This window comes from Doryrhamphus excisus, chromosome 16, assembly GCF_030265055.1.
Source record: "Doryrhamphus excisus isolate RoL2022-K1 chromosome 16, RoL_Dexc_1.0, whole genome shotgun sequence".
Lineage (NCBI taxonomy): Eukaryota > Metazoa > Chordata > Actinopteri > Syngnathiformes > Syngnathidae > Doryrhamphus > Doryrhamphus excisus.
The window spans coordinates 2,130,942-2,155,299 of NC_080481.1; the positions used below are offsets into that span (position 1 = coordinate 2,130,942).

At 41.7% G+C, this 24,358-nt stretch overlaps 1 protein-coding gene across 2 annotated transcripts; it reads right to left on the reverse strand.

Annotated features, from left to right (window-relative positions):
• Positions 1 to 518: 518 nt before the first annotated feature.
• On the reverse strand, positions 519 to 23,723 carry marchf9 (membrane-associated ring finger (C3HC4) 9). Of its 2 annotated transcripts, none has more exons than XM_058052205.1 (4): positions 13,902 to 15,411; positions 9,191 to 9,346; positions 6,111 to 6,303; positions 519 to 3,165 (listed from the first exon to the last, which is right to left on the reverse strand). In XM_058052205.1, the coding sequence occupies exons 1-4, from the start codon at positions 14,121 to 14,123 to the stop codon at positions 2,834 to 2,836; spliced, it is 903 nt and encodes a 300-aa protein (XP_057908188.1). In that variant the 5' UTR covers positions 14,124 to 15,411; the 3' UTR covers positions 519 to 2,833. The 2 variants fall into 2 exon arrangements, with proteins under 2 accessions (XP_057908188.1, XP_057908186.1); XM_058052203.1 differs by lacking the exon at positions 13,902 to 15,411 and adding an exon at positions 22,446 to 23,723 and having other exon boundaries at positions 521 to 3,165.
• Positions 23,724 to 24,358: the final 635 nt, after the last annotated feature.

Sequence of the window (24,358 nt, forward strand, 5' to 3'; positions counted from 1 at the left end):
AAACTAAATTTACATTATAGAAGCAAAGTTATTATTTTTTTTAAAAATAGATTTTGGTGATGTTTGGTGATATATAAAATTAGTTATAAAACATTTTAAATGTTTTTGATCGATTGAAAATTGTATTCTGTTTTACTTTACATTTTACATCCTGATGTATGAAACCTGGAAGTGTAGTATATGTAGCTTCATGTTGACTTAAACGCTTGCAACCACCAAAAATAAAACTTCTCTGGTTGGGATTCTAAATAAGAGCTTATCCATGCTCGGCCTGCTCTTCTTCTGCTGAATGGGAGGTCCTTCATAACAAAGGAAACTGACAAGGCTTATGATTTTCACCCAAGGAAATAATTACCCAATAACCCAATAATAGGTTATTATTAGATTTATGCATTCGTTGTTTGAAAACTGACTAAACAACCAACTTTGAACACCACTCCACCACCAAAACCTGAGTGACCGAAGATGCTCGTTGGTCACAGGTATATTTACCAAACATGCTATAAATGGCTTCCAACGCTGTGTCGTCAATGGCCAAGATCTCATTTGGCTGAGAAGTCAGCAGATCTTTGGCTGGATGTCCTTGGCAACCTGGCACCTCTGTCTGGTACAGCACCCATGTGCTACATCAGAGGACATACTTGGCCACTAACACCTCTGCTGGAGGAACTCGAAAGTCCTCTCAACACCCTGCTTTTAGAGCAGAAGGCAAAATCACCTGCAAAATATTAATAATATTATCTCTCGGTTAGTTGCTAGTTACATACTCATGTTTATATAACTCCCAAAACGAATTTAAATATAACTTATCATCTTCTCACATGGGCGAATATGACAAAATTCTCCTATTTCCTGAACTTAAAATGATTATTTCCTAACAAGTCAATCATCTTTTTCTGTAATTGGTCAGAACATTAAGTGACCCTTAATAGTTTATTGTTTTATTACTACTTTTAAAACGTTTTAATACTCACATCTTTGTAATGAAACGTGCCACGGATGTTTGGTGTCTGTCACCGGGACATCATGTGGACTGGTGCATGTCTCCACTGTCATCATCATCCATCCGGTCGGTGTGCAAGGATGATCTCCACTGCCATGTCGCTAACGCTTTTCAAAGAAAATACTCTTTCTGGATTATGTCAACACAAAAGACCTCCAACATAAACAAATATAATAGTTTTAATATACTAAAGCTAATCATGAGCAGGATGGAGCTGAAAGACATTGGTGGTACCACCATGGAACATCACTCATGGCCTCCAAACCTCCTCCTTTGGCTTCCTGCACCTCATCAGTGTTGTCCATGATGGATGCTAGCTTGACTAGCATCCTCCTCTCACTCATCTTCTATATGGAGTCCCGTTGACAGTGCCGACAGTCCAGGACAGAACCTTCAAGTCAAGGGAACCTTCAAGTCAAGGGAAAGCTAAATTTGTTTAAAATTCATAAAAAGGCAAACATCAGGCAGAAGTGGTTGGAGTTCCTGATTCCCTACCAGCCCAAAAAATTTTTTAATCTGTCAACAGCATTTCATACTGGATTGTTTCGTGAATATGGGCCAGTATGCAGCTGGACTCGCCGACAAATTGCTGAAGCTGAACTTGAGCTTTGTGCATTTGGAAGTGAGTCCTGAAACAGTTATGGATGGCTCTGAACGCTTCGTTTTGGGTCCCTGTGACTTCTTTATGTGGGCGTGTCCAGGTACAAACTGTGTGGGACCAATCACAGCAGAGTAGGCGTGCCCGGAGGTGGGTCATGGTTGGAATAAATTAAATCAGACCGTTTTGGAAAGCCAAAGAAATACAGCTGGGATAGGTGCAGATTCTGGAAGATCTAAGAAGCTTTTGGTGCCTTTTAAAAGGAGAGACAGACGGACTCAAGAGAAGTAAGAGATCTTTGATTCCCACTTTTAATCCAATGGTTTACTTATCAAATCTGACTCACAGCAGCAGTAGCAACAATCTGTACGTTAGCTTGAAATAGCTGTAAAACACCGCCGTTTGCCACGCTGACTAAAAGTTGGTGCTATGGAATCCAATGTTTTTCAAGAGTTTATTTTGGCAAGCACCATTCGAAACAGCAAATGTGTCATGTGCTAATGGTATGTGATAAATAAAATTGTATACCCATGCAAAATTCCCTGTGAAATGTACATATAATGTATTTATTGCAGAAAAAGTATGTGTTTTTTAAAATCTCATTGACGTATATATTATGTTTTTTTTTTTTTTTACTGTTTTCTTTCATTAGACTTATTCGTTTTCCTTCAGTTTTCGGTCTATTGCCAGCATTGGTAAATTTGTTAAAATCAATAATTATACACAGGTGTCTGGAGATGATTGGCATGTAAAGAGTTACATGATTTCTTGTAAAATCATACATCCGTACAAAAATCAAAGTCGGAGTAAAAAAGAAAACTCGTAGATGCAAATCAAATGAGAAGATCAACAGATCGAATCGTCTCTGTGCATCCTGTTGTTGAACTGGAAAAAAATTCTCATCTTCCTGGATTAGGTTATAAAGCCTGTTTACGCCTCCTCCCTCCTTTCCTTCCTTCCTTGATGTCTTTTTAAATGTGTTTTGTCCTTTTTTTTCCCATCGTTTCCTTCATTATTGAAAAGGAGCATCTGGCTTGCTTTAGTTGTAAGAATCAAGAGGAGAACTCCTGGCGAGTGTCTTGTTGTGTTGTTGATGCTCCGGGCATCGCTTTGCTTCCTCTGTGAGTCTTTTTTTTCTATTTCATTTTTCATACTTCATATCAGGTCCCTCCACTCATTTACATCTGGATTTAAAAGGCGAGGTTCCTCCCACGGCGCACCCAGACTGTGCCTCATACGGTGGTGACCCTCATCACCACCTCCCGGTTGGCTGCGGCGCTGATACGCGGGTCATTGGGCCGGAGTTGACTCAGGATGTGCAAGATGGTGTATCCACAGTGGTGGTTCAGAATAGTTCTCAGCCTCCTACCCTGGCGGCCCGCGCTGCCGCCGGCTAGCCCGTGGGGAGTACCGCGGGAGCCACGAGAACCCGCCTTGCCGCCCGAACTCACTGGGTCACCCAGGTCTTTAGATTTCTCATAGTTCAGAACTTTCCACTGCTGGTTGACAGCCTGCCATCTTTTAAAAATCCGATACACCGACGATCCCTCGTGAATGATGAGGCCTGGAGGAAGAAAAGGAGACAACAACAAGACAGTATTAACATCTCAATCATCACAGGCTGTGGGGATTTTTTATTTTTAATTTTTTTTATGGCTAAGTGTTGCGGTGCCTGATGAGATTCAGTAGATGACACTGTGGTGCAGGAAATCTTCTACTCGAGCTTTCTTGTATTTATTCTGACAATGACTGCCAGGTGTGTGAGTGACGGGAAGAAAAGCTCTGACTGCATTCATTCATTCATTCGTTTTCTACCGCTTTTCCTCACGAGGGGGTGCTGGAGCCTATCCCAGCTGTACACCCTGGACTGGTGGCCAGCCAATCACAGGGCACATATAGACAAACAACCATTCACACTCACATTCATACCTATGGACAATTGGAGTCGCTAATTAACCTAGCATGTTTTTGGAATGTGGGAGGAAACCGGAGTAAGCTCTGGCTTGTTTGGGAAATAGTTATACAGTATATATGTGTGTGTGGATCGGTGATATAGGTATAGATGTATAGCATGGTGGAAGAGTGGTTAGCACGCAGCTAGGACACCCAGGTTCGATTCTCCACTTGGGCATCTCTGTGTGGAGTTTGCATGTTCTCCACTTCTTAGGTTAATTGGCAACTCCAAATTGTTTATAGGTATGAATGTGAATCCTAGAGGTCTTTTTTGGCGAAAAAAGGCGGGGCCCACCCTAGACTGGCAGGGTTCAAACAACCATTCACACTCACATTCATACCTATGGACAATTAACATACATGTTTTAGGAATGTGGGAGGAAACCGGAGTACCCGGAGAAAAGCCATGCACGCATGAGGAGAACATGCAAACTCCACACAGAGATGCCCAAGCGGAGAATCGAACCCAGGACTTCCTGATCTCCTGACTGTGTGACATACATGCTAACCACTCGGCCAAAAAAAAACAAAAAATACATAAAATTTGACATGATGTATTCATGAATTTTTGAAAAACTGTAATAGACTAGGGCAGCACGGCGGTCGAGTGGTTAGCACGCAGACCTCACAGCTAGGAGACTAGGGTTCAATTCCACCCTCAGTTTGCATGTTTTCCCCGTGCATGAGTTTTGGGTTTTTTCCGGGTACTCCAGTTTCCTCCCACATTCCAAAAAAAAAAACATGCTAGGTTAATTGGCGACTCCAAATTGTCCATAGGTATGAATGTGAGTGTGAATGGTTGTTTGTCTATATGTGACCTGTGATTGGCTGGCCACCAGTCCAGGGTGTACTCGCTCAAAGACAGCTGGGATAGGCTCCAGCACCCCCTGCCACCCTTGTGAGGAAAAGCGAAAGAAAATGAATGAATGAATAGACTAAAGCCGTGAGATTCAAACCCAAATTGGTGCGGGATGACTCTACTGTATATACATATACTGTATATACATATACTGTATATGTATGTACTGTATGTACCGTATTCTCTGATGCTTCCCCTGCTGGTAAACGGTACAAATTACACAACACATTTCATCTTTATTGTTTTAGATTTTTTTTTTTTTAATATGGAAATTGATCCAAGGACCAGTTGCCCGTGTCTGATGTCGCCGATCTAAGTGTTTTTTGTCAACGGCATTGATCACAGGCAGGGTCTTTCATATGAATATGACAGTCACGGTGCACATATCTGACGCCATCTGTTCTCGGTGCTTCCAACTCACACAAGAACCAGATTGCTCGGAGATATGCATGCTCTTGTGACGTCATCAGCTTTTGCTGTCTTTTAGTTTTGGTTGTCATCTCCTACCTGTGCGCCATCTGCTTCTCCCGTTCAGCTTCCGTGTAATGTTGGGTGACCTCAACAACCACCAGAATGTGAACTGAATACACGTAGCCGGCGATGTTTATGAATATATCTGCTAGTGTTGAGTGAATTGTGTGTTTGTGTTACCCTCGGTATTGCATAATACAGCCGCTAGAAGAACCTGTCACTTCATTAGGTACACCAGGACAAAACTGGGGTCTGTTTGTAGGGGTGCATCAAAATCCTTGTCATACTGTTTCTATTTTACTTTTACTTATCTACATGAAAGTCAAATTATTATGCTTCAAACCACAACCAAAATAATAAACACATCCTCTCTGCTGTTATTGTTGTTATTTATTTACAGCAGGGGTCTCAAACACGCGGGGCCCACAGGACACTAGTTTGAGGCCCCCGCCTTGATATGAAAGTTTAATGTTAGTGCGGCCTGCGCAAGTTTGATATGGATGCTGTATGGTATCATGTACCCAGAAAAAAAGATTACGTTTGATTAATGTTCATGTTAAAGGTTAAATAACTGTTAATAGTTATCCTCCCTATCCGTGTGGAAGTGGTAAGTTTTTGGCTATTTAAGTTTAAAGGAAATAACTTGAAGGCTACCGTTTAGGTCGCTAGCTCTCCAGTTTGCGAGTTAGCATGTGTCTCAAGACCCTGCAGTTGCGCAATATGTTGTAAATAAAAAGAGTATAAATGTGACTATAGTCGTGTTTTGTCATGTCTACAGGGCTCTAATAATGCTTTGTTCATTTTAATCTGAAAAAAATCATTTGTCTACCCACCAACTATATGTGCTTTCTTAAGTTTTTATTATTTGCCGTTTTATTATTATTATTATATTTATTTATTACTGATTGATTTTCTTTATTCTTGATTTGTTTATTTATTTTTTATCTTATTTTGTGGAGAAAAATAAAAATTAAAATATTTGAGAAAGTGGAATGTTTTATCAGCTTTTATTGTCAAAAATCGGAACCAAAGCACCGAAAAAGTTTGTATATTTTTCTGTTTTTAATAAATGCGTTTTTTGTTTTTTTTTGGAAAACCTGATGCGGCCCAGCCTTGCCCAGACCCTAGCTCCAGTGGCCCCCCAGGTAAATTGAGCTTGAGACCCCTGATGTACAGGCAGTACATTCTCAATGCAAATAGCATAGTAGTGTCATAGTGTCCTTTACCGATGCAGACGATGTCCATGAAGCCATACATGCCGTAGCAGATTTGGAAGAGCAGGTCCTGACGTTGCCACTTGGCCGACGGGCTGAGCGAGGACCAGATGAGCCAGGAGATGCTGGCAATGAGGAACAGAGAGCCCAGGATAATGGCCGCTATCTGCACCTTCTCTATCACTGTCAGAGAGATGGCCTGCCACTGGATGGGAGGAGGAAAGTGACAGGAGTGGAATGACTTTTCACTTCCAGTGAGTGTAAGTCGAGTCAAAGTGTCTTCAACATTTTTTCCGATTAACATCACAGTACATCAGCACAGCAGCACATAGATTAGACTAATAGTCGACTAATATGGCGTCCGCTTTCAGACTTTGTGACCAAAAGGTTTGTTGATGAAGCTATACCTCCATGTGTTGTATTAATGTAAGGCGGTTATATTTATAAAAATGTATATTGTCACAAATTTGATTTTAAATTAAGCATTTTCCCACACTATTATTATTATTATTTTTTTTTACAAAAACATTTTTATTATACAGTATATGTTGTTTCATTGACATGGTCAGTGCTTTGTTCCTGGTTTCTTACGAGCACATATTTCCATGGCAACAGTGAGCTCCACCAATCAGAAAGGCTGCTGTGACACACATGCACACTTGATAGTGGGTAGCGTTGTCCTTAATAACAGACGTGTTTTTCTCCCACTGAAGGTTGTACTAAAGGTTAATATACAGCAGACGTGTGGATTCTTCTTCTTAGCTCCCCTTGGAATAGATAGATAGATAGACCGATCGATCGATGGGTAGATTGACAGACGGATAACTAGATAGATTTCTAAATGGATAGATATATACATCCTCTTTTCATATTTTTGCTCATAGTTTTTTTTTTTTTTTACAGAAATAGGTAGAATATTTCAATAACCTATGGTACATAGAACCGTGCTGCACAATTTCTGCCTAGCAACAAGCGGCCATGCAAACATGTGACACAAACAAGCAAATCTATTGATCTACACCGCTGCCTACTTTGGAAGCAGACTCAAATGAATGCTCATTATATTAACAATTTCTACTTGTATTTATTGGTTATAGTAATTATTGCCTTTATTACGACCCAATTTGCATGGCAAATGGGTGTAGACGTGTAAGTGTATGTATAAAAATTGAGCAACGCCGCCGAAAAAGATTAGGTTTGCTGTCAGTACACCTGCTAGCTTTTCCGCACGCAGACTATAAAGGGATTCTAATGCTTGATGACTTATTGAGGTCTTCTGCCATGTTTTCTGTTTACTTTCTGCTCATACGTTGTGAGTTTGATCCGGGATACGGTTAGGTCCAGAATAATTGGTAGAGTCATACAGTCCGGAGTCCACCAAATTCTGAGTTTCCTCGCCGGAGACGCTTTGCCGGACAATCACTTGCTGCTTGTTTGTGGGTCATGTCTTCAGTAAGTGAAAAGCATGCCGTTGGAGGATATTTTATTTGTTTGTCTTAGAAAAGTCCATGTTTAAGGTCATTATGCCTCTGCTCTGTGAAGCGCCATCTGTTTTTTTTAATCATTTATTTGAATGAGTCTAGAGTAGGGGTCACAAACCTGTGGCCCGTGCATGTAACAGGTGAATTAATGCGCTACTACTAATATAGCGAATAATAAACTACAGTAACTAAACATGTCACTTTAGCAGCTTTTTACAAAACAAGAACCACAACGCGGAAGCAGTTCCAGCAACATCATATAAGAGCAACTCTAGCAGCAAAGTGTAGGCAAGTGATGCTTATGTTCTGTTATTAATAAACATTGAGAAGATTGTCTCAATTGTACTTTTGATTTTAGAACTTGACTTGACTTTAATACTCTTTTTATACAGGAATATATTGGGCTCTATTTTCATAGACCAGGCGTAGCGCAGCGCACCCACGCCTCCGTACCTCCCACCGGCACAAGTGGCAAAGAGGGAGGAGAGAAGGCTTCAGAGGGTTTACCACAGCCAAGTGTAATCTTAACCAATCAAATGAACGCCTCTCATTGCCTTTTAAATGCGCACCGCTTCTGCTCCCGACAGTCCCATTAAACACAGCAGCAGGCTAATCCAGGCATCATGCTTGTGATCCACCCGCATTCCTGCTCTGTCATCACCAAATAGGAAAACCTTTGATAGCATATTCTCGGGATGTCCTCCTCATCCTCACTTGCGTGTACTCCATTTTTTTCCACATCATGTTAAGAATAAAGATCGTGACCGGCTTTACGCTAGGGCTACGCCGCCCAAAATAAATGGTTTGTCCCCCCGAAAATAGACATTTTTGAAGTTAAAACTGACACACATGACAGCGCCACTCATCTCTCATCTCGGTGGCCGGCCTGCGTGTGTTTTCACAGCCCAGATGGCAAATGTATGCAAATGAGCAAAGACGCAGCAAAACAAAGATTAATATAACGTTGGTTGTCAAAATTTGGATGTAGGATATTTTATGACAAAGTGCAATCCGCTGTTAGTCCGTGAGATAAAAATGATGTGAGCTGCTACAATAATATTAGCGCTAATATAGCTTGGTTAATATACAAGTCAGTTATGTAAATTGAACACTGTTAGTGTTTTTTTTTAGTTCTTTTGTGAGGGCTTTATCGTCAAAATCGATATTTCCCATGATGCCCGTTGCTAACTTACTAATATAAATTTGTTTTTAAATTTTCTCACGCTAGAATGCACAGAAAAGAGAAAGAAATATGTGTTCATGTTTCACATAAGGATTGTGAATGATGGGCAAACTTCCCCCAAAAGTGCAGTTCCCCTTTAAACAATGATAAGCTTAGCTTCTACAGAGTATTCTTCATGTCTCTTGATGTTGCGGATTATCTGATCATCCACATTAGCTGTCTTACTGGGAGTAAAAGCACAACTTGAAGGCAAAGAAATGGAAATATTCTTCATCGGCCAAGTCAGGAAGCTAAATTCAAGCCAATCCAGAATGTTGTTTACTTATTTACAAAAGCAAAGGCAGTAAGAGCCACAAACAAGTGTCAAAAAAGTGTAATTTCAAAATGATTTGCCATTTATGGACATTGTAAGGGTGAGGGAGACTTACCTGCAGTGGGTTTTTAGTGCTGATGGCCAAAACCTGGTACTTGAAGTAGCAGAGCTCACAGCTCCAGGAGCCCCTCTCGCTGATCCAACGGATTAGGCAGGGCTGATGGGTGCAGCGCACAGAACCATCACACCGACAGGGACTCAGCAGCTCGCCCTGCAGAATAAAAACGCAAATACAGGAAGTCAGGAAAAACAATATTATGATTAGTGATGGCTGCACGGTGGTTGAGTGGTTAGCGCGCAGACCTCACAGCTAGGAGACCCAAGCTCAATCCCAATCAATGTGGAGTTTGCATGTTCTCCCCGTGCATGCGTGGGTTTTCTCCGGGTACTCCGGTTTCCTCCCACATTCCAAAAACATGCTAGGTTAATTAGCGACTCCAAATTGTCCATAGGTATGAATGTGAGTGTGAATGGTTGTTTGTCTATATGTGCCCCGTGATTGGCTGGCCACCAGTCCAGGGTGTACCCCGCCTCTCGCCTGAAGACAGCTGGGATAGGCTCCAGCACCCCCCGCGACCTTTGTGAGGATAGGCGGTAGAAAATGAATGAATGAATTATTAGGGATGTCAACTGATTAAAATGTTTTAAATAAGAATATTTCACAGTGGCAATGGGTGATTAATCATGATTAATTGCAAAAATGTGATTAATTAATCATATTATCACACCAAAAGGCGAGCGGTGTGATTAATTAATCACGATTAATTGACCACACCAAAAGACTGACAGCATGATTAATTAATCATGATTAATCATGATTAATCTTCACCAGTGCAGCTCTGAAATGTGCTAATTTTTACTATTTTTTTTAGAAACAGACAGGACACAACTACAGTTTATATACATATTTATATCCATTAATATCTCCAAATGAGCCAAAAACGTAAATCAAGCTAAACACCAGTTTCTTTACTCATATCAGAACATCTGAATCACACGTTAACCTGCGTTATTATGAGCAATATGGAATGAACCTCACGACTGACACTTACAGTGAGGAAGTGTCAATCCGCGGCTATAGAGAGACTATAGTGTTTGTGAGTCAAGGAAAGATGTAAGGTGTTGGAATTGTACTGCCGTTGATGCGTTCAGGTACGTACGTGTATGGGGACGTAGAGAGAGGTGTGGCTCGCCATGATGCGTATGCGTTAATTACACTTATGCGTTTAATTCATGAAAAATTAGTAATTTGAGAACAACTTTGGAAAAAAACTATTTTCAAATTAATTGATCTAAATAAATTGAAGTGCATTCGGTGTATTTTGTTTTGTGGTCCTAATCGGATTTCAGTTTCTATGTGTTGCCATGTCAATGCAATCTGCCTAGGGCCTTCAGAATCAGTAGCGCTGGCCCATGTCACATATACGCTAGTAACTAATGAGGCCAATCAGAGCAGATTTCCACAATGATGTCAACATTTTTTTCCATCCTCTGATTGCTTGACGCCTGAAAGTCCTACTTCCTAACACTCAAAGTTACCAGTGCGCTTCAATGCATCATTACATGAACTGCAGCACATAATTTATTTATTATTATTCATGCTTTTGCCATATAAGTGATTCTGAATATTGATTCTTAATTGCTTGTATTTGAAGATGAAGGGTTAACTGGGGTGTCACTTTCTTAATAACGGTATTCATTAACAATTCTGTCATGCCATGCATTGTTACGTTATGTATTTGTGGATTATTAATGGTTTGTATAATTGCTGAGCTAATGGTGATATTAAGAGGTAAATTAGGCTGCTGAAGTCCCCACTGAAGGCCCAAGTACCAAAATACTCAGCGTGACACTGCATACAAGTATTATACGTGACAATATTTAACAGAAAATAGTAACCACTGTATTTTATGACTGAAGCTGTGCTTGCGTCAAAAAGATCAGGAATGAACAGCAGCTCAGCTCCTTATGACTCAGAAATATATAATTTAAAACTAACATAAAATAATTGTATATTTTCGCCGCAGGGGGGTACACATGGAAGCCACATTTTTTTTTTTTTTTTGCTCTGTCACTATCGGGATTTATTTTATATGTGACAAAACTTACGAGGTAAAAATAGTCCCCCACGCTATCTGAAAGAAATCATAAGTTGACCCAAAATAAAAATGTCCTCCCTCAGTAATTTCACGGAGTGCCTGAGAGCAAATCTATGGAGCTGCAGCAAAACCTGAAGCCCGGTGGCCGTCTGTCAGGCCTTTTCAACATCACACATCTCTTTTGTCAGCTTCTCTGGCTTGCATTCTGGCCAGGGGTCTTGCATCACATTGTAGGACATTTTTCGCACTTTCCCTAAAATGTGCAAGATCAATGGGATCAATGACTGCATGCATCTTGATGTAATCACCATGTTGGCACAATAAAACCACACAACCAGGGAGATAAGATTTCAAGCATCTACATCAGGGGTGCTCACACTTTTTCAGCATGCGAGCTACTTTTAAAATGACCGAGTCAAAATGATCTACCCACTACAAAAATGCAAAACATCTATTTATTTTCAAATGTATTGAGGATTATTTGTACGTACAATGTATGTTGATGTACCTTACATAACAAAATGAGCCAATATTGCAAAACACACATAATTAACTATTAACATTTTTTGTAATTACCTGAGTTTACTTTGATGACTTGCACTGAATTGAACCAGCCAGGGATGCATAGTCCGGATAGTAGCTGCTGATAGCCAGCCTCAAGCACACTTCCAAATGTTTATCAGTCATGGATAATATCCGTATCATAATATCCGTATAATATTCCATATCCGTATGGAAGTGATATGTTTTTTGCCTTTTTACTTGGTCCAGTTTTTGCCTTTTTACTTGGTCCAGCTCCTTCACTCATTTTAGTGACCATAAACTTTAGCGAGGGCTTAAAATCTCGCAATTCGCCGACTAGCTTAGCACTTTGCATCGTTGTTTACGCATGGGCGGTGACCTAAAGGTCAAAATTCAGTTGTCATCTGACTGGTTGTCCTGTATGTCAATCAAGTAACGGCGATGGATGATAGGCTGACATCGTAAGTTCTGCTGCACTTAGAGACGTTGTTTGATTTGATTGGTCGCCCGAAGGGCAACATTCAGTTGTCATCTGAAGTGACGGCATTGATGCTGGGATGATATTTTTTTAATGTCACGCCGCGATTGACCAGCGATCGACCAGTACCACCTCCGCGATCGACCGGCAGCTCGCGATCGACTTAATGAGCACCCCTGATCTACATTGACTCTGAGGAAAAGAAACATAGAAGAGGAATATTCTCCCATAGTATGCATAGTCACACATGATTGCCAAACAACCTGCTTGTTTGCAGCACCACAGCAGTGAACCACTCTGCTGTAGGTTAATAACTCTGGCTCTCTGAATGCTGAGTGTCACATTTCTCCTAAGATGGAATCTTTCCTTTGACAGCACACTCCACTCGCTGCCTCTTACATGTCAGGAGATCTGGCACTTCACACAAAACACATCAGCCGCCAATTTTCATTTTTTTACCTGACCCATGCACAAATGCCCCAAAAGGCAAGACGTATAGTTTTTCATCATCATTTGTTAGTCATGGATTAGTGTACTTCAAACATTCATAACCAGGTTATGTTAATAAATATGACATGTTTACATTTACACAACTCACAATGACATCTGATTTAATCCAAACCCTTCTTGGTGTCACAGCAATTACTAATAATTTGTTCACTTCCTGTGTTTAATATCATTGGTGGCACAGAGGAATTTCACTCATGTCTTCATTTGCGTCAAGATAGATCCATTCCCTCCTCCCCACAAGTCAAATGGTTGTGAGTTCTGTTCATGTAATACTTTATGTCAGTACAGATAAAAGCAAATACTGAACTACACATTTTTGTTGGAGAAATTTATTTTCTCTTTTTGCTGTTTGAGTCATGTTGGAATAGTCTTGTCCGGCACCATCTAGAAACATGAGACCTTCTGTCTATATCGATATGAATTATATGCTTGGTTTTGATATTGTGGTTAACAGAAAATAAAGGCTAATTAAATTAAAAGTCTGTTAATGTAATGTGAACTGGTGATATATGTATGCTAAAGGGCCCTTTTATGCTTTTACCACTTTTCTGACCTATAAATGTAGTTAGAATGTTATAGTTTTGTGTTAAACGGTGCCAAAGTGTCAGATAATGAGGTTTGCGCATTTGGAAGTGAGCCCTAAAAGAAGTTTGGGATGGCTCAAAACGCTGGGTTTCAAAAGGCGTGGTAAAACTTCCCCTTTGTGATGTCACAGAGGGGTGTGCTTCCTTATATGGGCATGTCTTTAAGCAGATAAGCGCTCTGCCCTCCCCCAAGCTCTGCTCCTCTGTTTACTTGCTAGCAAAGCCACTTTGTTTACGATTCCTAAAGACGCCACCATCAGGCACAAGTGGTTGGAGTTCCTGATTCAATACCAGCAAAATAAATGCATTTTAATCTGTCAAGGGCATTTGGACTATTTTGTGAACATGGGCCAGCTGGGCTAGCAGACGTTACTTTGTCGTGTGGACTGAGTAAAAGCAGTAAGAAACAATTTATCAGTGTCCTAACTGTGTTTATTTTGTGTAAGTCATGGAGCAAAAGTGCTAGCATACAGGGAGCGGGGTTGCTAATAGCCGTTTCCCACCACAATTAAGTGGCCACATTCGGTTACGATGCTGTAGAAAACCTAACATTAAAATGCTAAAGCTACTTACCATTTTGATACGTCTTGAAGTAAGCTCTTTTTGAATTCGATTCCGGATCCAACACACATGGCTGCATGTTAAAAGCCGACATTTTAAAAAGATAAATCGCTGTTTATTATCAACTCCTATACCGTTTAGCGACACAAACCGGAAGTGTTTGTATGGACGCGGGAGTGTGACCAACCACAGCGCAGTGGGCGTGTCTGGAGGCGGGCCGTGCTTGGAATACATTGGCACAGGAGTGACAGGATTGGCTAATACTGTCACACAGACTTAGAGCGCCCTCTTGTGGCTGTCATTGGGAAAAAAAACACACACTATATAAGTCGCTCCAGAGTATAAGTTGTAGGATCAGCCAAAGTGTGAAAAAAAGTAATTACATGTCAATTAATGTACCCAAAATTCACAAATAATGACAACAACATCAGTATTTCTTAGTTAGCACCGCTCTTTCAACCAGAAAGTAGTCTACTAACGTATAATATATACAGATAACCAAATAATAATTGCTAATTTTATTATCATCTTGGGAAATGACTGAAAACATGAAATTGAATCTATCTAGAGAGTTAGTGTTATCTTAGAATAACAACTCAACAAGTACCTCAAAAAATAAGAAAACAGTAGAAAGTTGGCAGTTTTCATACTGCTTAAAACTTGTCTAATGTTTAGTTTCATCTCTAATGTGTCGATTCGCCTAAAAATACGCCGCACTGACACACACACATTTCTTCATACAGTAATTGTCACACCCATCTGGCTCGTTTGACCTTCCCACTTATAATGAAAGGCCTCAAGTGTCCTGATGTATAAAAGCGCCGGTAGACGAGCCGCATGGCACTAATAAACATAAAAATAACCTGCCTGCTGACATTAGGAAGAGAAAAACGGTCAGAGGAACACGAGGATTAAATAAAAAACAAAATGAAAGTAAACATTTCCAAAATGGCCGCACGATGCGTGAGTGGTTAGCATGTTGGCCACACAGTTCGAACCCGGGTTCGATTCTCCAGCTCTGTGTAGAGTTTGCATGTTCTCCCCATGCATGCGTGGGTTTTCTCCGGGTACTCCCACATTCCAAAAACATGCTAGGTTAATTAGCGACTCCAAATTGTCCATATAGGTATGAATGTGAGTGTGAATGGTTGTTTGTCTATATGTGCCCTGTGATTGGCTGGCGACCAGTCCGGGGTGTACCCCGCCTCTTGCCCGAAGACAATATCGCAAGTCACAAAATCCCAAAGCGCCCAAACAAAGCACGCTACACATTGCTAACTCACTGTCCTTGCATTTGTATTTAGTCTGACTGCAAAACAATCCACCATGGGGCCAAAGGATTACTGCAAAATACACATCAACAATAAATTCCACTCATTTGTCATTTATAATTATTTCACAATTCCACATGTAAAACGAGGCGTGTTTGATCCAATATTTACATTGGATATCGGTCCGATAATAACAAAAATATGAGTATCTGATTATGAACAAAGGAATCGGTGCCTGCTGAGTTCACCCCCAAGTACCCCCCCCCACACTTCCTATGCTGCCTTAATCCTCTTGGGCGTGGAAATTCACCAGCGTTGGTACAGGTTGTTATTGAAATCATGCTTCCACTCCTCCATGATGACATCACTGGTGGAGATGATACATGTTGGAGACCCTGTGGTTCTTTACCTTCTGTTTGGTGATCAATCGGGTTCGGGCTAGGAGAAGACATACATGGCCACTCCATCACCTTCACCTTCCTCGGCAAGGAACTTGTAGGTGTGATCTTGGAGGTGTGTTTGGGTTCCTTATCAGCATGCTATACAAGCTGTACACTGACTACTCTAAGTTTCCTTTCTGTAGTATTATCCCTTGAGAAGATAGACAGTAAACATTGGAATAAATGACTGTATGCTGCACACTGTATATATATACTGTATATATATACTGTATATATGATTTAATTGATCTTCGTTGTAGAAACAAAATCAGTGAAAGTCTTCCTTCTGCACGTTTGCTCATTTGGGAGTCAATATGCAGAGGAAAGGTTGCGATATAAAGGTCAAGTCTGTCCTCAACGCTCATAAAAATAAGCCTTCTTTTTTAATGCAGAATCATTTCCTGTAACAGATGGGCATGTAGCAAACACAACTCCAAAAGGCGTAAAAAGCTGTGGATTAATATTAACTCAGCGCAGGTGCAGGATGGACGGCCACGCACCAAACACCACCGTCATCCAAACAACGCAGCATGTTCCCCAACATGGCTCCAAATGTTTCATCGTTGTGGAGAAAGAGCGGAGCTCTGCGCCTGCACATTTTGGTGACAGAGATAATAACTATCACCACGTTCTGTCAGTCCCATTTGCCGCCCGGACCGGCTACGCCTCCGGGGCGTTATTTTAGGTTAACAAGACCTTTCTGAATGTATCAAGAGTGAGTCATAACTTTCATTGGTCTCTGGGAAATAAGGAAGGGAGTTGACTGATGCGATTGTTAACCCCCCCCACCCACCTTCAGCCTTAGCTCAGACCGAGCAAATAGCCTGAAAACAACAGCTGGGGAAAAAATTCAGTGTTGTGACAAAAATCTATATGTGATTTCAGCCATCTGCTACTTGGTATGTTACATTTAAAAAAAAAAATATATACATATATTATAAAGAGGAAAATGTGCCGAAAGCATTCCATATGTAAGATTTTCTTTATGTTTACATTGGAACCTTGGTTTTCATACGTCTTGCTTTTCCCACAGTGTCTCAGTTATCATACGTCAAAAATTGCTACTAACAAACTAGTCAGCAGAACAGCATTTGCATTCAATCTCTGTGAATAATGGTTAGTACCCATTTTAGAGTTGGGACACTATAGACAGATTCTGGCCATGGAATCCTCATGGCATGAAAAAAAAAACCCCAAAAACATGGTAGTCCCAATCTGCCATGAAGCTGCTCTCAAATCGGAAATTAGGAAGGGAGTTGACTGATGCGATTGTTACCCCCCCCCCACCCACCTTCAGCCTTAGCTCAGACCGAGCAAATAGCCTGAAAACAACAGCTGGGGAAAAAATTCAGTGTTGTGACAAAAATCTATATGTGATTTCAGCCATCTGCTACTTGGTATCTTACATTAAAAAAAATAAATAAATAAATAATAAAAAAATATATACATATACATATAATATAAAGAGGAAAATGTGCCGAAAGCATTCCATATCTAAGATTTCCTTTTGTTATTATTTTCTTTATGTTTACATTGGAACCTTGGTTTTCATACGTCTTGCTTTTCCAACAGTGTCTCAGTTATCATACGTCAAAAAGTGCACCTTACAAACTAGTCAGCAGAACAGCATTTGCATTCAATCTCTGTGAATAATGGTTAGTGCCTATTTTAGAGTTGGGACACTATAGACAGATTCTGGCCATGGAATCCTCATGACACCAAAAAAACATGGTAGTGGTAGTCTCAAATGGGAAATAAGGAAGGGAGTTGACTGATGTGATTGTCAACCCCCCCACCCACCTTCAGCCTTAGCTCAGACCGAGCAAATAGCCTGAAAACAACAGCTGGGAAAAAAAATTCAGTGTTGTGACAAAAATCTATATGTGATTTCAGCCATCTGTTACTTGGTATATTACATTAAAAAAAAATAATAATAAAAAAAATAAAAAAATAAATATATATATATATATATATATGTATATATATATATATATATATATATATATTCATATATTATAAAGAGGAAAATGTGCCGAAAGCATTCCATATATAAGATTTTCTTTATGATTACATTGGAACCTTGGTTTTCATACGTCTTGCTTTTCCAACAGTGTCTCAGTTATCATACGTCAAAAAGTGCTCCTAAAAAACTAGTCAGCAGAACAGCATTTGCACGTTGGTGACTCAATCTCTGTGAATAATGGTTAGTACCCATTTTAGAGTTGGGACACTATAGACAGATTCTGGCCATGGAATCCTCATGACACCAAAAAACATGGTAGTGGTAGTCTCAAATCGGAAAAAAAAAATTATTATAAAGAGGAAAATGTGCCGAAAGCATTCCATATGTAAGATTGTCTTTATGTTTACTTTGGAACCTTGGTTTTCATACGTCTTGCTCATACGTCTCAGTTATCATACGTCAAAGGGTGCACCTAAAAAACTAGTCAGCAGAACAGCATTTGCATGTTGGTAACTCAATCTCTGTGTAGTAATAGTACCTATTTTAGAGTTGGGACACTATAGACAGATTCTGGCCATGGAATCCTCATGACACCAAAAAAAACATGGTAGTCCCAATCTGCCATGAAGCTGCTCTCAAATCGGAAATTAGGAAGGGAGTTGACTGATGCGATTGTTAACCCCCCCACCCACCTTCAGCCTTAGCTCAGACCGAGCAAATAGCCTGAAAACAACAGCTGGGGAAAAAATTCAGTGTTGTGACAAAAATCTATATGTGATTTCAGCCATCTGCTACTTGGTATGTTACATAAAACATATTATTATTATTATACAGTATCATAAAGAGGAAAATGTGCTGAAATTATTCCATATGTAAGGTTTCCTTTTGTTATTATTTTCTTTGTTTACATTGGAACCTTGGTTTTCATACGTCTTGCTTTTCAGTGGTGTCAACAGTGTCTCAGTTATCATACGTCAAAAAGTGCACCTAACAAACAGCATCCGCATGTTGGTGACTCAATCTCTGTGAATAATGGTTAGTACCCATTTTAGAGTTGGGACACTATAGACAGATTCTGACCATGGAATCGTCATGACACCAAAAAAACATGGTACATGATGATGATTGTTAACCCTCCCACTCACCTTCAGCCTTAGCTCAGCCCAAGCAAATAGACTGAAAACAAAAAAAGGGAAAAAAAAGCATTCCTTATGTAAGGTTTCCTTTTGTTATTTTCTTTCGGTTTACATTGAAACCTTGGTTTTCATACGTCTTGCTTTTCCAACAGTGTCTCGGTTATTGTACGTCAAAAGTCCACCTAACAAAGTAGTCCACAGAATTTAGTGCCAAAACAAAGCATCCACAGATTGGTAACTCAATCTCTGTGAATAATGGTTAGTACCCATTTTAGAGTTGGGACACTATAGACAGATTCTGGCTATGGAATCCTCATGACACCAAAAAAACATGGTACATGATGATGATTGTTAACCCTCCCACTCACCTTCAGCCTTAGCTCAGCCCAAGCAAATAGACTGAAAACAACAAAAGGGAAAAAAAGCATTCCTTATATAAGGTTTCCTTTTGTTATTTTCTTTCGGTTTACATTGAAACCTTGGTTTTCATACGTCTTGCTTTTCCAACAGTGTCTCAGTTATTGTACGTCAAAAGTCCACCTAACAAACTCGTCCGCAGAATTGAGTGCCCAAACAAAGCATTGGTGACTCAATCCAGAGTTGGGACACTATAGACAGATTCATTCATTCATTCATTCATTCATTTTCTATCGCTTTTCCTCACGAGGGTTGCGGGGGTGCTGGAGCCTATCCCAGCTGTCTTTGGGCGAGAGGCGGGGTACACCCTGCACTGGTCGCCAGCCAATCACAGGGCACTATAGACAGATTCTCGCCATGGAATCCTCATGACACAAAAAAAAACATGGTAGAGACGTAGTTATCTTGTTTTTTTGGAACGGATTCATGAGGTTCTACTGTACTATTAATATCATTTCCTTGTGTAACATATTTTTGTACAGTACTTACATGGCATTTCATCATTACAAACATGTTATAGTAGTATAGTACTATATAGTAGTAATTTATTATAAGGAAAAGTAATTTTCTTCTGGAATAGATGTTTGACTTAGAAGGTTCCAATGTAATTCCAGTTCCTAGTGGACAGGTTCTTATCTACCCTTTGACATTTCCCCCCCCCGTGTTGCTATGCTCAAGTGCTATTATGCAAAACGACAACAAATAAAACTGTGACCTGCGCCGTGACGACTTGACTATAAATCCATCGTAGCTCAGTAGGATCCAGTCAAAGCACGAGGTTACATCATTATTGTAACCTTCTATTACATATCTGGAGAGTCCTCGTGACCTCCTTGTGGGAAGTGGTACTTCAGGCCAAAAGGGCAGGCGGGCGCCTCATCCCCGTCTCTCTTCCATGAGTACGCGTCCCAACGTGAGACGTCGGCACACTTTTGACAGGCAGCGAGAACGTTGACACGGCCCACAGTGGGAAGGGATTGAGACTGCAGGTAACTGACACTGGAGCCCCCCTGGTGGGACTTCTTAAATTATGAAATGACAATAAAATGGCACGGCGGTCGAGTGGTTGGCGCGCAGACCTCACAGCTAAGAGACCAGGGTTCAATTCCACCCTTGAGGTTTTTCTCCCCGGGTTTTCTCCGGGTACTCCGGTTTCCTCCCACATTCCAAAAACATGCTAGGTTAATTAGCGACTCCAAATTGTCCATAGGTATGAATGTGAGTGTGAATGGTTGTTTGTCTATATGTGCCCTGTGATTGGCTGGCGACCAGTCCGGGGTGTACCCTGCCTCTCTCGTCCGAAGACAGCTGGGATAGGCTCCAGCATGCCCACAACCCATAGAAAATGGATGGATGGATGTTATTGTAGGTAGATCAAGGCTGAATACGCAGTGAATAGTGAGATTGGGAAGATCGGGGTTCGATTCTCGCCTTGTGTGGAGTTTGCATGTTTTCTCCGGGTATTCCGGTTTCCTTCCCACATTCCAAAAACATGCCAGGTTAATTAGCCACTCCAAATTGTCCATTTAGGTATGAATGTGAGTGTGAATGGTTGTTTGTCTATATGTGCCCTGTGATTGGCTGGCCACCAGTCCAGGGTGTACCCCGCCTCTCGCCCGAAGACAGCTGGGATAGGCTCCAGCAGCCCCCGCTAGCCTCGTGAGGATAAGCGGTAGAAAATGAATGAATGAATGAATAAAATGGCACGGCGGTCGAGTGGTTAGCGCGTAGACCTCACAGCTAAGAGACCAGGGTTCAATTCCACCCTCCGCCATCTCTGTGTGGAGTTTGCATGTTCTCCCCGTGCATGGGTGGGTTTTCTCCGGGTACTCCGGTTTCCTCCCACATTCCAAAAACATGCTAGGTTAATTGGCCACTCCAAATTGTCCATAGGTATGAATGTGAGTGTGAATGGTTGTTTGTCTATATGTGCCCTGTGATTGGCTGGCCACCAGTCCAGGGTGTACCCCGCCTCTCGCCTGAAGACAGCTGGGATAGGCTCCAGCACCCCCCGTGACCCTTGTGAGTAAAAAGCGGTAGAAAATGAATGAATGAATGAATAAAATGGCAAACATGTGTTCCCTGGCCGCACCGGGATATTCCGCTTATATCCGCGTACGAGCGATACTAGCGGTATAGTCTTTGTCTGTAGCTAAAAAGCAAGCAGCCCAGGGCCACATTGCACGATGACTCACCTTGGCCAAAAATATACCCCCCCCCCCCACCTTACTTTTTAAAGACAATTGAGAGGGCAAGAGTGGGTGCCTCTTATCCAAACGTGTCGTCCAAACGGCATTTACTACGTCTCACAATAGAAACTCCCAGGCAGATGTCATAAATTAGCAAATGGGCTGCAATAACGCGTGTCTCGGAGAAGTGACTCAATGGTAATGTCCATCTGTGCTCCTACAGGATGTACAGCATTCCTAATGATCCGGGCTTCGCCTTGATCTGCTGAGCATGAGGCAGCACAGGTTTTTTTTTTTTTTTTAGAACATCTGGTTGGACAAAAGGGGGTGGCACGGTGGTCTAGGGGTTAGCGCACAGACCTCACAGCTAGGAGACCAGGGTTCAATTCCACCCTCGGGCATCTCTGTGTGGAGTTTGCATGTTCTCCCTGTGCATGCGTGGGTTTTCTCCGGGTACTCCGGTTTCCTCCCACATTCCAAAAACATGCTAGGTTAATTGGCCACTCCAAATTGTCCATAGGTATGAATGTGAGTGTGAATGGTTGTTTGTCTATATGTGCCCTGTGATTGGCTGGCCACCAGTCCAGGGTGTATCTCGCCTTACGCCCGAAGACAGCTGGGATAGGCTCCAGCACCCCCGCGACCCTCGTGAGGAAAAAGCGGTAGAAAATGAATGAATGAATGAATGGTTGGACAAAAGACCAAAACATGTGTACTTCTTACACTTTTTGTTTTGAATCTGGATTAAAAAAAAACCAAAACAATCAAAGCAATGAGCAGAGTTTTTGTGATGACAGTCAATAGCGGCGACACATGTGGATTGTTGGGTCCGATTGGGTCTGATTGTTCAATGATTGTGACTCATGCATATCCAGTCTCAGTCTTATTTGTCATCCCTCAGACCTTATTGGCTAACTTTCTTTGTTGCTATGCTGGCGGGGTTTCACATGTGTGGGAACTAGTGAAAACAACAATGAGGTGTTGACACAAAGGAGGCTTCAATGTGGATGCCTGTAGTAAGTCATGTGACCGCAGGAACAATAAAAGTAATACAACAGTAATACCCCCCCCCCCCCCCCCCAACACACACACTTTTGCATAAATGAAGTGAATCAATATGTTGAGATGATTCCACTGCACCTGCTCAGGGCCCTGGAAGCAGATCCGGCACTGTGGGGTTCGCAGGCTGCTGGCCGTGCTGGCCAGGGACACGGCGTCCAGGCCCACTTGGAGCTTGGGCTCCTTGTCCTCGAAGGCCAGGCTCCGGGGCCGCGGGTCGCTGCCGTAGTACTCCTCGTCGTCGTCCCGGGAATGGCAGTCCACGAAAGGGGGCCAGCCGCAGCCGCCCATCCCTAAACCTCGCATGGCGGTGGAACGTCTCTCCGGGTCGGACTGTCTCGATTCGGATCGCATAAACACCAGCACTTTCAGTTCGTTGAAAAACATGCGGATCCGATACTTGAACATGTTTGGTTGGCTACATATAAACGGGAACTAATTGAATATTTGTGTTCCTTTTTATGTCCACACGGCCAATTATTAATTACATAGGACCTAATCATCCAATGTTTGTGTGTCAAAAACGATACGGATGAAAGACCCCCCTCCTTGTATTCATCCCTCAAGCCAGCGAATAGTCAATAGATAATATTATTCGTGTTCGGCTCGGTCCATTCTGCCGTGCTGCTGCTAAAAAAGACAGCTTTTCTTCATTTGTATTGTTGGGCTGGCAGCATAAAAGAAGCAAGAACCTACTACATGTTTTGCTACCCATAGCAGAAGACCGCGAGGGGAAGAGAGAGCAAAGCCGAGGCGGGGGACTCAAGACGGGCTGTGCGGGAACACAACGACATGCCATCCACACACTCACATCTGGGACTATTCATAACAATCATAATCCAAAAAAAAACCCAAAAGTGTAAGATTGTTTTAGGTGTGTTTAGAAAGGCTTTGTCTAAGCGTCAGACCATGTCGTCCAAAGAATCCGGTGCCGTTGGCCAAAAACAATCATTTGCATTTTTCAGCAGCCAAGCGGGACACAAAAACAACCGAATACTCCGCGTCTGCCATCCCCGCCATCAAAAAGGTGGAAGGCGGAAGAATGGATTTAAAAAAAAAAAAAGGCACCCAGCGATTTTTTTTTGTTCAAGTCAGAGTCCAAATAAAAAGGTAAAATATGTCTCTGCATCCGATAGAAATAAAACACCAACGATGGCATCGATTATCGGACCACATAGATCCTCATCATCAGGATGCTGCTGCTGCTGCTTCTTCTTCTGCTGCTGCTTCTTGCTCGGTACCCCCCCTCCTCCTCGAAATGGTCGGCTTGTGCAGCTACTTCCGGAACAACGGAGCTGCCATCCTGTAAGAAAGAAGCTTTTTTTTTTTTTTTTTTAATGTGGAGTGCCGAGGTGAAAAAGCCTCGCCGAGTGATCCGGGACGAAGCTGGGGGCCGTTGGCTTGTTGACCATGCGCTGTCCGCGGTGCTGATCGCCCCTCTGCTGACGTGGCTGACGTGCATGAGGGAACCGGATGCCCGCCAATTACAAAACAGGGCCTGGCTTCCTTCCTCTTGTCTCTGATGTGGGTCACAGCTCTCAGGGTCCTTCAAGCTGTGCCGTACATGAGTGTGTCTCAATAAATTTGAATATTTTTGTTTTGTTATTGTAAATAAATGCAAAGTATTCCATATAGATTGTATGGGCAAATATTTAGACTCGTATTGGCCATGTTGAGTTAATAAAATAGAACATATATTTAACACACACTATTTTATGCTTATATTTTTTCTTGAATTATACGTCTAATTTTAGTTTTATACTATCAGCTGTATGTTCTTTTTTTCAGGAGCACTTTAAACATCAGACCACATCAAACTCATTCATTCATTCATTTTCTACCACTTTTCCACACTAGGGTCATGGGGGGTGCTGGAGCCTATCCCAGCTGTCTTCAGGCGAGAGGCGGGATATACCCTGGACTGGTGGCCAGCCAATCACAGGGCACATATAGTAGACAAACAACCATTCACACTCACATTCATACCTATGGAC

What these genes read in the sequence shown, in the direction of transcription:
- marchf9 (XM_058052203.1), bottom strand. Translation starts at nt 22,772, where the DNA reads ATGTTCAAGTATCGGATCCGCATGTTTTTCAACGAACTGAAAGTGCTG. An exon ending in GCTTCCAGGGCCCTGAGCAG is followed by an intron (nt 9,347 to 22,445) that starts GTGCAGTGGAAT and finishes TTTATTCTGCAG; the next exon opens with GGCGAGCTGCTGAGTCCCTG. An exon ending in GCACTAAAAACCCACTGCAG is followed by an intron (nt 6,304 to 9,190) that starts GTAAGTCTCCCT and finishes CCTCCCATCCAG; the next exon opens with TGGCAGGCCATCTCTCTGAC.